Consider the following 13,662-nt stretch of genomic DNA (forward strand, 5'->3'; position numbering starts at 1 on the left):
GCTCATAGCAGCAGTTAGGCTTCTCCACAGAGCTGCCTGGAACGGAGATCTTTCCGAGAAGCTTGCGCTGGCCAAAGAGCCGGTGCTTCCTGTAGCTTAGATCAGGACTGAGGGAGGCGTGTCCTCACAGGTAATACCTCTGTACCTTTAAATGGCTAGTGACTGGAGAGTTTGATTGACAGCTGCAAGGCCTAGTGCGCCAGGTCATATAGTTTGGATGTAAGAGACGTTCCTGATGTTTCTTGTGGTAGTCATGTATATTTATATGAAAAAAATGATTTATTCTTGATGTAACAATCACACACTTTATAGCGCAATTGAGGCTTTATTTTGATAAATATCGGCAATCATTGCATAAACGGTCAGTTAAAGGCAATGCGGTAAGTAAGATTACTTTTAAAGCACACTTGAAAGTAAACAAGGCACAAGGGTGAAAGGTCACAGGAGATGATCTCAGCACTCTTTGATAAGCCTTGATACTGACCAATCCTGCCTTAGCGACTTCTTCATATTATCTGTATGTCTATGAAAATGTTTAGATTTTTTTTAATAACCCAGGGCTACTGGTAATATTAGTGATATGGTAACCCAAAAAGGGCGTGCATAGTAGTTTTCCCAACTTTTCAAATCTTCTAATCTTTAATAACTAACAGTGGCGGAGCTTAGAGAATGGTCAGTTCAATCTTTCTCTATTTCACAGTATTTTTCTGCAGTGCAGTGACGTTGAACTGTTCTTGGGCTCACATACTTTTTTTTGTCAAAATACTGTTTGCATGCATGTAAACTTTATATACTCTGCTGTTTAAAAGTTTGGGGTCAGAAAAAAAAAAAAAATCCATGCTTCATAGATAATGTGAAATATTATTACAATCTGAAAGAACTCTATTTTTTTCAATCTGAATTTTCAGTAGCGATTAGAAATCTTTCTTAGGGCCAATGCACATTTTGTCCATAATTTTTGCACGTTAAAAAATGACCGATCACGTTTACGCACTGCCATCATAAAAGAAATGTGGATCAGGTTTGATTTTCTGTGTTTTCGCATACATAATAAACGGTACACATACATATATTATGTAAATGAAAACTTTTTTTTTGGGTGCGATTAATTGCAATTAATCATTTGACACTATTACGAATGTTGAAAATTGTTTGCAGTATTCTTCGAAGACTCTCTTTTGATCGGTTTAGGCATCATTTCTGAACAGAAGTATTAACTTATTTCAAAAAAATGTTTCTGGCCCCAAACCTTTAAATGGTAGTGTAAACAAACTCTGCTTTTACTGAGTATATTCTGTTGGCTTATTCATCTCGATGTTTGCTTCCATGCTGAATGAGATCTGCATCCATCGTATCTTATAGCTGATAGTATGAGTTTGTTATAGTCAGTCTTTTACCCACTTCGTGAATACTACCGAGCTTACAGGAAGCACGTAGCAAAGAAGAGGAAGTAAGGACTGAGGAAGAGCACATCCATCTAAGCAAACATAGTGAGGGTGATCCACTAAGAAGAAAGGAAGAAAACAAAATGTTGCAAGAAAGCATTTGCTATTGAATTTTTTTTAATTATTAATGAGCAGTTAAGACAAACCTGTGTGAAGCTGAAGGTTACCAATCCATCTTCATCAGTGTCCATTGTTTTAAAAGTTTCTGTGGGAATAAAAACTCGTAACATATCTAATCCTATCTTACAAAATATTTGTCTTAATGCCACACTGAATTTCTAACAGGTTTTGCTAATTACGCCGTAAAAATGAGCATATAGAAATTGGCACACTTACTGAACATAGTCTCCAGGCGGATCAGACAAGACACAAAGCTGTCAAAGTCCACGTTGAGATCCGGCTTGGCGTAGCGTAGGATTATCAGCTGGAACAAGTTGTTGGTCAGCTTGAAGCCTTGCAGAAGGTCAAAATTCAAAAAAGTCTGCATAAACATAATATACCACAGTATTTTTGATGTTATTTAAAGAGCAGATACCTGCTGATTCCAGCGCCAGACGCATTTCATAAGAGCTCATTGTGCCAGACTTGTCCAAGTCAAATTTCCTAAACACTGCCTAGTGGTTATTGAAAAGAAAATCAGCAATTTTACTACCATTTAAAAAGTCTGTAAGATGTTTAATATTTTTTAAACGAGTTTCTTACGCTCATCATTATTGCATACATTTGATACAAAATAATGCACAAACAGCAATAGCCTGAAATATTATAAAAATGTAAAAAATGTTTTTAATGTATTTTAAAATATAATATATTCCAGTAATGCAACGCTGAATTTTCAACAAGCATTCAGTGTCACACGATCCTTCAGGAATCATTATTTCTGATAGTAAGAAACCTTTCTTATAATGAACAGCGTCGAAAGGTTTCAGAAATGTTTTGTAACTCAAATATCTGTACTGCTGCTTTCGATTTAATGCATCCATGCTGAATAAATGTATAAACCGTCGACTCCAAACTCTAACACTTATCACTTATTCACCATAAAACAAGCATAAAATGTTACCACTGACAAGATATCGTTTGGTCTTCTCCCAGAGCACATGGAAGTCTGTCAGTCCCAGCTTTCCAGTGCCAGTTGTCTTCATGGCAGGTCAAGGTTTGACCGATACTTTAAAGTGTACTATTCACAGCATGATACATTAAAATGGAGCACAAATGGTAACATTCTTCTTCAAAGGATACATCCATAAGATTTATCATGCATCGACAGGCCTCTTTGTCAAATCCATCTGTCTTTATATCTTTATCTGTAAGAAACACAAACATAAAGGCATGTTGTACATCATTTGGTGACTTTCATTTGGGGAATATTTCTTGTTAAATATGACATTATTTGCAGCACACGCAGAATGTTAATTGTGAAACCAATGAAATTTCCTGTACTGTAAACACACTCACGTTTGCCAACAACTCGGTTCAGGATCATCTGGAGTTTTGACACATTGATTTCCATTTCCTGTTGACCAGAGTGAATGAATCAATCAAGCTATTGGGCATTACAGCAACCCACGAAATCCCCCCCACTTCCTGCTGTCTTACCGGCCCTGCCAGCTTTGCGAAAAGCGCCTTGAAGCCCTCGTCAATGTCGCTCTCCTGGAGCGCGGGCTGCCATAGAAACAACACATTATTCAGCAGCAAAACCTCCCAGGATGCATCTGTGTGCAGCACTGTTCAAAACATTTCAAGTAAGACTTACCTCCTCAGGTACATCTGCTGAAATTTCATCATCTAACTCCCTAAAAAAAATATAATAATATATATATAAAACAATAGATGTTAAATACATTCAAAAAACTTTAATTTATTTATATTTGACTTATTGTTAATGCTCTGTAAAAATATTATATTGACTAAATTTGAACAAATTGTCATTTGTTGTTCTCCAACCATTTTTATATTAATCCTCCATTAAAAATTGTATATTACACAAATTCAAACTAATTTCCATTTATTTATATTGCTAATCATGAAAATTGAATTAATATTTCTAACCATGTTGAATATTTGTCAATGCTCTGTAAAAATATTAACCAAATTCAATCAAATTTTAAATTATCTCTAATTTTATATTATATTATTTTAAATATTTATTAATGCGCCAATAAAAAATATTTTAAACAAATTAATCTTAACATTTCAAAAAACATTTGAACTATTAAAAGTTGTTTATATCATTATTATATTAAACAACTTTAAAATGCCATATATTTAATAACCATTTTTAATATATATGACTGTTCCGTTTGAATAAAAAAAACATTTATTCTTACTGAGAGTCAGCAGCCTTTTCCGAGAAGACCCTCAGCACAAAGTCTCCTTCTTTCTGGGGCTCAAAGGTGGAGGGGACGATGATATATTCCCCCGCTGGCAGGCAGAAACGTGAGCTTACCTCTCGAAGGTTGATGAAGAGCTCAGAACGAGCGCTGGACGTGTGGGTGAGGAAGAAATCACGCTTCAGATGCACACCCACCCGGCCCAGATACTGACAGGAGAGGAAATTCAGATCACCACAGACCGTAGTGAGTGTGTTCTCAGCTAACTGACCATGTGCAGGATCTCTGAGTCTACCTGAACTAACAAGTAGTCTGCAGCTCAGAAACCAACCTGACTCTTTAACAAATGGTTTACTGATGTTAAACAATGCTGTGGAGATTCATTTATCTGGCACACATCTCATACCTCTTCAGGGACCTGTAAGATTCAGAAATAAAGTTTAAAAACATTACTACTTAATAAATATACATAATGTTGTTGTTTTTTTTTTGTAACATATGGCACAGTGGGGCTAGTTGTCAAACTTTTCAGTTAATATTTCTAAAATTGTTGGTCAGCAGCTGTGTTTTATACATGATACAGAGCAGCACCCTTAGCAACCACCGTTAGCAACATAAACAACCAATAATACAGCTCCATGTATTATGTATTTTGGCAAAATTGTCTGTTATTTATTTTATATAGTATGAGTGACCTCTGCTGGCGTTGTGTATGTCTAATAAACGTTCTCATGCAGATATACACTATATTGCCAAAAGTATTCACTCTCCCATCCAAACAATCGGAAACAGGTGTATAAATCAAGCACCTAGGCATGCAGACTGTTTTTGCAAACATTTGTGAAAACAAATCCAAGTAACAAGTCCAGTCTTGAAATCTCCTCGCTCTTAAATATTCCAGAGTCAACCGTCAGCTGTATAAGAACGTGGAAGCGTTTGGAAACGACAGCAAAACAGCCACAAAGCGGTAGGCCACGTAAACCGACAGAGCGGGGTCAGCGGATGCTTGAGGCGCATAGTGCGAAGAGGTCGGCAATCGCTACAGAACTCCAAACTTCACGTGGCCTTCAGATGAGCTCAAAAACAGTGCACAGAGAGCTTCATGGAATGGGTTTCCGTGGCAGAGCAGCTGCATGCAGTGCAATGCAAAGCGTCGGATGCAGATGTGTAAAGCATGCACTGGACTCTAGAGCAGTGGAGATGCGTTCTCTGGAATGAAAAATGGTCAAAAATTTCCATGAACACACTCCTAAACCTTGTGGGCAGCCTTTCCAGAAGAGTTGAAGCTGTTATAGCTGGAAAGGGTGGACCGACATCATATTGAACCCTATGGATTAGGAATGGGATGTCGCTTAAGTTTGCATGCGAGTCAAGGCAGGTGAGCGAATATTTTTGGCAATATAGTGTGTGCAGCCAGTTTATCCACCTGATGAAGAATATTACTGTATCTACTAGTTTTCTGTTTTCTGTCTGTTTTGAGACTAAAAAACAGAAAACAGACGTTTTCACACGGTGAGAGATAAGCAGAGGTGTGTGTGAGAGAAGATGTCATATATGGTGTTAAAATCAATTCTGATAAATGATGCAGCAGTTGATAAACGATTCCCTGCTTTTCTGTTTTTATTTAAGCTCCATTAGATGAAAGACGTGTTCGGAACATTCTCTTACGTGTGGTGCTGTCATTTTTTATAATACAGGACTATAGGACTATAATACAGTACTTCAGTAATAAATTTTTAATTTTAAATATTTTATAAATGCAATAAGGGAGACAGGGCTGTATCGTGAATAAATCATATATATATCATATATAAATCAATAAGGGTGTTTGCTTATGTATGCATGTATGTGTGTATATATATATATATATATATATATGATCAAATTAATTTTCTACCTCATAAACCGCAAATCCAATGGTTTCCATGTCTTTTCCCTCCTGACGTAACTTCCGGCGATTCTTCTGCATCAAGGCCACTAGAAAAGTGCATTCTTCTTGACTCTCAGTATCTGGTTCCTTCAAGACTATTTTAAACTGGGGATTGATCCAAAATGTTGCTGTGTAAAGAGAAACACATTTTCATTTCAGTCTCTCTGGCGGTCATCTCACAAGCATCTTAAAGACTTTGGTAGGGAACCTGCCTGGATAGTTCCTGCATCCGCCCGCAGTGCTTCCTCTTCTCCACTCACCAGGATACAGGGATGTGCTCCACTTCTTCACCTCGCTGCTCTGTAGCGCATCCGGCGTCAGGTTACAGATCTCTAGCCTGCTGAACTCTCGCATGAAGTCACTGAATGCCATCCTGTCGGCGAATCATATATTTAAAGGTAAACGAAGATAAATGTTTCAGTGCTTTCCACGAATAATGGCTGCCAAAGTTTCATCACATGAAACATTCTTCAAGTTGATGAGTTTAAGTTGTATTTATTTTATTTCTCATTTATTTATTACTACTTAATTCACCATCTGTTTAATAGTTCAAGTTGCATGGAAATAAGGAACTAAATAAATTATTATTATTATTATTATTAATAACGAATAATGCAAGAAACATGTACCAGAATTCTCCATCCTCTTGGCAGTTATGCAGACGGGACCTTACAGACGGGTCGATATCACGCCATTCCCTTGATCTGAATGGACAGACGGTAATAATATTTAGCAAAGCTATTTGATATTATTCATTATTGTTTTAGGAATAATTTTCCTCATCTTCACATCATTCTCACTCATCGCTCCAGGGTCCCGTCCACTCCACCTCCCCCCAAGGGTTTCTGATGCGCAACAGCTTTGTGAGCTTTCTTCTGTACTCTACCTGGCCGTCAGATAAACAATAATGAATAACTGAATAAAAACAATAATCTGAGCTGCCTGTAACTGTCAATCAAAATGCAGCACTCACCTCTTCCACTCCAGTAATGGAGTATGCATGGCCTTTCACCAATTTTTTAAAGGTGATTGCCTCCATGTCGAAGAAACTTGTAATCTAAAAGTGAATAGAAAATAAACTTTGGTACTATATTAGTAAAAAATAAATATGAGTAAAAACCCAAATACGAGATGTATATAAAAGTTTGGTTAGCATGACCCCTGCTGGTAGATGCTGAAATTACGCAATTTAAAACAAAAAACTTTATATTAAGTATTAAAAACCATTCTATTCTATTATACCATGGCCCTTTATAGAACAAATGAATTTGAAGATGGGTGGGTGGATATTCTGTTCTGTTTATTCTATTCTATTCTATTACACTGCCCTCTGTACATTAAATACCATACATTCAAATTAAAGTAACTTGATATTATCATTAAAGAACCGCAAATAATCGGTTTCATTTTAATTACATAATAATGGCAATGTATAGATGTTAAAGTTGAGCTGGACTTTTTGGAGGGCAGTGTATATCATATTGCATTACATTATATTATATTCTCTCGTGGCCCTACGTTAGAGAAAAATGTAATGTTACAAATGAAACAAAATCTGAATCCCTACACACACGTGCACAATTTTAATTACTTTTTACTTAAAATTTCCATGTATGCATTAAAATGGTTTCGAATAGTTCTCAAATTCTTCAAATTTCATCCATTTCAATGCAATTACAATTTGTTCGTTTTATAACCATTTTGAATATTTATTAACACTCCGTTAGAAAAAAAAAATTAATATGAGTTAATATAACATAAAAACATTTATGTTACTACATGTTTATATTTAAAAATATTTTTCATACATATTATATTATATTATTACATTTATTGCAGGGGTTTAAAAAGTTTAATAAGGACTAAGATCTTTCCCGGCTTTCTCCAGATTTAAGAACTTGTAGACTTGATAGATTGCGTTGTTCCTGGGCACTAACATCTATGGAGCAGCCCATCAGGGAGCCTCTCTCCACAGCCCTTCTGATGATGCTGAAGAGGTTGGGTGGAGCTTTTTTCAGTTCATACATCTCCGTCACTCCACCGGTGAAGTCCTCAAAGCCCTCAGACGTGCAGCCTCCAGATAGGGCCTCATAGCAGCCGTTCAGCCTGTCGCATTCACAACAGCAAACCGATTACACGGGCTTCTGGCTCGACCCGGTCTGAAGACTATCTTTGAAAGTCCTCTTACTTTGCATATGCCTTCTCCACCAGGGCGCTCCAGAACTCCGCTCCCTCAGCTGAGTGGACGAAAAGCAGTTTCCCATCTCTGACAGGCAGCCGGTCGTCAATTACCACATCCACCCAGTCCCCAAACTGCCAAAACTAGATATGACACATATTTTCTGCACTTGTGACACATCGCAATTATCGTAATTAAAAAGACAACAACAATTTGACGTGCTCTTACTTTGAAATGTTTGTTTCTGTGGAAATGTTCTTAATGCCTTAATGCATCCATGTCTGATACTGATGACAGTTAAGAGATTTTTTAGACTTGAAATTACAAGTTTGACATGAATGGTTTTCACAAGTCAGGAGCGTGTAATTATGGTAATACCGAGATGGCATGAACGCAGCATTAACCACCAATGCACACAGTGGGGGGTGGTTGTATTACATTATTGGTATTCACTGTAAATATTTATAAAATTATGTTGTTGAATTTCCGGCCTCAATCATCCAGTATTTTTTTCTTGCACCTAATATTTTAACATGTTATTGTTTATTTACTACTGGCCTGAATACATATTTCACATAAAAGATGTTTACATATAATTCACATTTATAAAAATGACCCAGTTCAAAAGTTTACACCCCCTTGATTTTTACTATTGTGTTGTTCTGTGTTTTTTAGTTTATGAGTCTTCTGTTTGAAATCCTTGATTTTGAGATGCATCTTTTCACACAACTGAGGGACTCACGTGCAACTATTAGAGAAAATCATTGATGCTCCAGAAGGAAAAAAACATGGATTAAGAAGGGGATGAAAACATTTGAACAGAATGGAGATTTTATCTTTTTATCTTATTTTACCTAAATATCATTTTTTTTCTATTTATTACTGCCCTTCAGAGGCTACAGAAGATTCAATTCACCCTGCTCTTCAAATTCAGAAGGCTCCTCAAATGTCGTCAGTGTAAAAAAATGGATCTCAAAATCCTACAGTCAATGTTGGAAAGGATTCAAATACACACAAATGCTGAATGACGAATTTGTGGAGCCTAAAGGATTTTTCTGAAGAACAGCAGGCAGTTTAACATTCGGGGGAAACAATGGATTCAAAGACACTTACAATGTTCTTTTGAACTCTATTGTCATCAAAGAATCCTGAAAAATGTATCATGGTTTCCACAAAAATAGAAATGTTTCTTGAGCACCAAATCAGAATATTATCATGTGACACTGAAAACACAAAATTTAGTTTTGTCTTTCATCAACTGAAGAAATTATATTTTCAAATATAAACTAAATTAAATTCTAATAATATTTCATAATATTAATCTTTACTGAATTTTGATCAAATAAATGCTCATTTGCTTGGTGAGGATAAGATAATAATAAAAATTGTACAAATTTATGATAACAACATATGTATTTGATATATCTAAACATGCATTTCTCCTCCTATGTAAACATTAGTATACTAGGTGCTGCTGGCTGTACTCCAAGTCTCTCTGCAGCACTAATGCTCTGAACATTATAAGCATTCACCGAGTGACTGAGCCTAAATGACTCCTGGCTGGAGAACAGAAGAGGAATTTGGCAGAGGCGAGGTAAATGTGGCCATTTCATTTTCTGGGTGAGGCCTGTATATATAGTCATTGCAGCAGCCAGGGTGGGCTGACGTTTAGGGACTGTTGCTTAATGTAGATCTGCTGAGCTATGGAGAATCAAATGGAAGTGCAACAGATCGGTTTACATGCTGCATTGAAAGGAAGGACGTGTCTGGGATTTTTTTTTACAAATCCAGGGTTTGGGCAACGTGGCAAAAAATTAACTAATGGGTTCTAAATTTTTCTTAAATACTTATACTAACTGAGTTTTTCTTAAATACTTATAAAATATAAATGTTCCTGTGTTGAAGGGCATAGATTAACCTATTCTGAACAATGGTTTATATATATATATATATATATATATATATATATATATATATATATATATATATATATATATATATATATATATCCCATACAAGTAAAGGTGTACTCAGTAATGTGGCTTAAGGTATATTTGTAGCAATAGATTTTTAATGTAAAGATCATGTTCCCTGAAGATATTTGGACATTTTTTATCGTCAATATATCAAAACTTCATCTGTGAATTGTTTTAATATGCATTGCTAAGGACTGAATTTGGTCAAATTTAAAGGCGATTTTCTCAATATTTAGATCTTTTTGCACTCTCAGAGTCCAGATTTCCACATAGTCGTATCTTGGGCAAATATTATCCTATCCATATATCAATATTCAGCTTTCAGACATGTACAGTATAAAAATCTATTTTACACTTAAGACCGGTTTTGTGGTCCAGGGTCACATTATATTTGTAGATAAATACACAATACATAATATATTCATGCACATTCATTTAATAACTATAAAGTTTATATTATCATTTTAATTAGAAAAACAAATCTGCATCAGTACCTGGAAATGAAAAATTCCTGCATATTGCTGATGGAAGCTCTGTCCATGAGGCACTACCCGATGCAGCAAGGGTTCATTGAGGGTAAGGCATGCGATGGCTGCCAGCAGCCAACAATCACCTACAATCAGTACGTTAAACATTATTACATGATTAATATTAAACATAACAATTTGCACTACTGAACTGCATCAATACAGAACTGATTTGAGCTGAACAATGACAATATAATAGATCTACAGCAATAGTGGAGTTCTAATATTCACACAGTTATTGAACCAAACTGAATCAACATTGAACCAAACCGAATCAACATTGAACCAAACCGAGCTGAATAATTACAACTTTTCAGAACAGATTAAAACACACAGGTTTATTTTGTGACGGGAAAACATCAATGACGTGTTTTTCATTTGGTTTTCTTCAGTTTTAGTAAATGCTTGTTTTACCTAGAGCTCCTTGGCAGATGTCTGTGCGTGTGGCCCCATCTACAATAAAGTGTGGGTCAGTGCAGAACTCCTGGGGTACACAGAGAAGACCTATGGGTCAGACAGGGCATAGAAATGACTGGCATATCACTGCTTCACTGATTGATAGATAAACAGATTGCTGATCAACCAGCAGTACCTGTTTACTATGTTGCATTATTTAGCAAAAAAAAGCGCTATATAATACTAAAAGAATAGTTTGCAATGACTTGGGGATGACTACATGATGACAGATTTTACATATTAGGTTTTTGCTCTTACTAATTTTGGCCCAAGCTACAGACTCTCTGTTTGTTCCAATGTTTTTACCGTGGGCCGCATCCAGCGAACACCTTTGGTTTTTCCAGAGCTGGGGCCCAACTCCTTGAATCCTAAAGAAGACTGCTGGGCTGGAAATGTTTCGTCCTCATACAGGCATCCGCTCTGAAGGCAGTGGGCACGTAAGGTTTCAAAATCTTGGCCCAAGAACTTCAGGGCCATATTGTTCTGACCCAATCCCTCATTTCTATCCCATTCACTCCTCAAACGAGCAGCGACCCCTGTGGCACAAATTGGCTCCATCCAGTACAGAACTGTGAGAGACACCACCGAAAAAAATATAAACACACATCAACACACGCATCAACATGCATCAAAACACATAAGGTCATTTTCCATACTTTACTAACATTTTATCCATTTATTATTATCACTTTTACCCCCGATATACAATATATAACTATATACAAGCAGGTGTAATGTAATATCCTTTCTCTCATTATATTTATGTAGTTAGTGGTTAAATATAACACACATACTACTGTTGTTGCCAACCACTCATGAAGAGAGTGAAAACATTTGACAACATCAAGATACAAACTTCTGGATACAAAATGCAATCTAGACTTGAGTAAAAGTATATACATTACCTTAAAATGGCACTCTTCGGATCCAGATACGAGTATTATTGCAGTGAGGTCTTGTTCAGTGAACATATGTTAAGCTTTGTTCCAGCATGTGAGGGACTGCAGTGAGTGTAATGCTCCAAATGTTATCATCTACCATGAGCTGATGTTCCTCTAGAGGGCGCAAGGAGGCTCAAAAAGCAGAATTCTGCATTGAAATGCATTGGTATTTTCATACTGGAGACATTTGTACATAAATGTGTTTATATTATATTTTAGTCTACAAATTCCATGTACTAATTCACGACATACTGAGATAAATCGACCCCCCCCCACTGTGTACTAAATAATCAGACGACTGTGATTGGTCCATATTCACAAGCGCAGAGAATAGTAACAGCTTACATGTGACAATGTCCTTACCTTACTGCAGCGGTCTATACAGTTTTTAAATATCAATTAATTTGGAAAATACATTGTGTAGAATTTAAATAGTTACATTATTAGCATACCAACCATTATTTTAGGCTAAATCCCACCGTACTTGACCATCCGGAGACAACGTTTGAGCCACGCCCAGTTTCATTGCAGATTTAGTGACTGCGGCAATGGTATAGAAATCATTTCCTAGGGTATATTTCTAATAAGGCAAAACTTGTACATATCCTTTTAATTCTTATGTTTCAAAATATTTTGACATTGACAGCTCTTTTTGCAAACAAGCAGAGGATACATTTATTCTTATTCTTATATTTATTATTATTATCCTTTTCCAAGCAAGTTCTCATATATTTCATTCTACCAATGTCGTGCACTCTTTTAGTTTTAAAGGTACTCTTTTATTATAACAATACTAAAAATAAACCCATTGAACACAGCCTTATATAACTTATATATATAGTACATTTTCTATCAAAAATATATATATATATATATATATATATATATATATATATATATATATATATATATATATATATTTTTTTTTTTACTCGTCCTAAACTTGAATTAAACTTACTTTTAAAAACTTTTCATCCTATAAAGAGTTATTGTCATAGAGGCACATAGGCCATTTTTTATTAAAGGTCCTTGAGGCAGGCAAGGTAGATTGTTAATAATGTAACGTCACACATGCAGAAAATATAAAACCAGTGCTTGACTATGAATTGACTATGACTATGAATTAGTTGTGAAATGCCTTCCACTTCGGAACAGCATCAAATAAAAGGTTTTCTAATGCCCAAGAGGGGGCAGCAAAGAGCTGCAATAATGTGACTGTCACCTGATGATGGTTTTAAATGACCCATATTTACAACCCATAGGGACATACATGCACGCACGCACGCACGCACGCACGCACACACACACACACACACACACACACACACACACACACACACACACACACACACACACACACACACAGATTTAGAAACATCTTGTCCTTTGATGGAGAGCCTGATTATCTGCAGTCTTCAGATCTTAGTGTGTAAAGGGTAACAGCATCCTACATGTGTTTGATTATGATATTCCGTATATTAAAGAGTAGGCTACATCAGAATAGACTAAAACAAACATGCATTTGACCCGTTCATCTTCACGCATCCAGAATTAAAGAGAGCTGTGTAGAAAATGTGTTGCACCAACATATACTGTATAGTAAAAGCACAGCCCCTTCACATTTTCAGGACAGTCTTAAAAAATAGAGCAGACATTATAACCTTTAGGGAACGCATGTATTCAGTTTCAGCTTCATCCAAAAGGATTAAAATGCAGAAAGTGTAAGGAACTCGGGGCTCTTTTTGATTAATCCTCGGCAGTCTGCATGTTTCAGGACTTGATGTCATGAAACTTCACTTCTCCCTGGCTTCAATCTGTCAGGAAGAGATAAACTACAAACGGTGCCAGCGTGGGTGGCTGCAGTGTTTTAGGAGC

General features: G+C 36.1%; 1 protein-coding gene across 2 annotated transcripts; it reads right to left on the reverse strand.

The window, feature by feature from the left end:
- Positions 1-5: 5 nt before the first annotated feature.
- Positions 6-11,884, reverse strand: si:dkeyp-50d11.2 (calpain-1 catalytic subunit). 2 transcript variants are annotated; one of them, XM_043222015.1, is made up of 22 exons: positions 11,752-11,884; positions 11,153-11,415; positions 10,805-10,874; positions 10,358-10,476; positions 7,897-8,030; positions 7,646-7,814; positions 6,682-6,765; positions 6,509-6,594; positions 6,338-6,412; positions 5,921-6,081; positions 5,676-5,836; positions 4,185-4,196; positions 3,776-3,987; positions 3,202-3,241; positions 3,045-3,110; positions 2,904-2,961; positions 2,688-2,752; positions 2,516-2,584; positions 1,981-2,059; positions 1,782-1,898; positions 1,592-1,650; positions 10-1,504 (listed from the first exon to the last, which is right to left on the reverse strand). In XM_043222015.1, the coding sequence occupies exons 2-22, from the start codon at positions 11,402-11,404 to the stop codon at positions 1,478-1,480; spliced, it is 2,115 nt and encodes a 704-aa protein (XP_043077950.1). In that variant the 5' UTR covers positions 11,405-11,415; positions 11,752-11,884; the 3' UTR covers positions 10-1,477. The 2 variants fall into 2 exon arrangements, with proteins under 2 accessions (XP_043077949.1, XP_043077950.1); XM_043222014.1 differs by having other exon boundaries at positions 6-1,650.
- Between the last annotated feature and the right edge of the window lie 1,778 nt (positions 11,885-13,662).

This window comes from Puntigrus tetrazona, chromosome 21, assembly GCF_018831695.1.
Source record: "Puntigrus tetrazona isolate hp1 chromosome 21, ASM1883169v1, whole genome shotgun sequence".
NCBI lineage: Eukaryota > Metazoa > Chordata > Actinopteri > Cypriniformes > Cyprinidae > Puntigrus > Puntigrus tetrazona.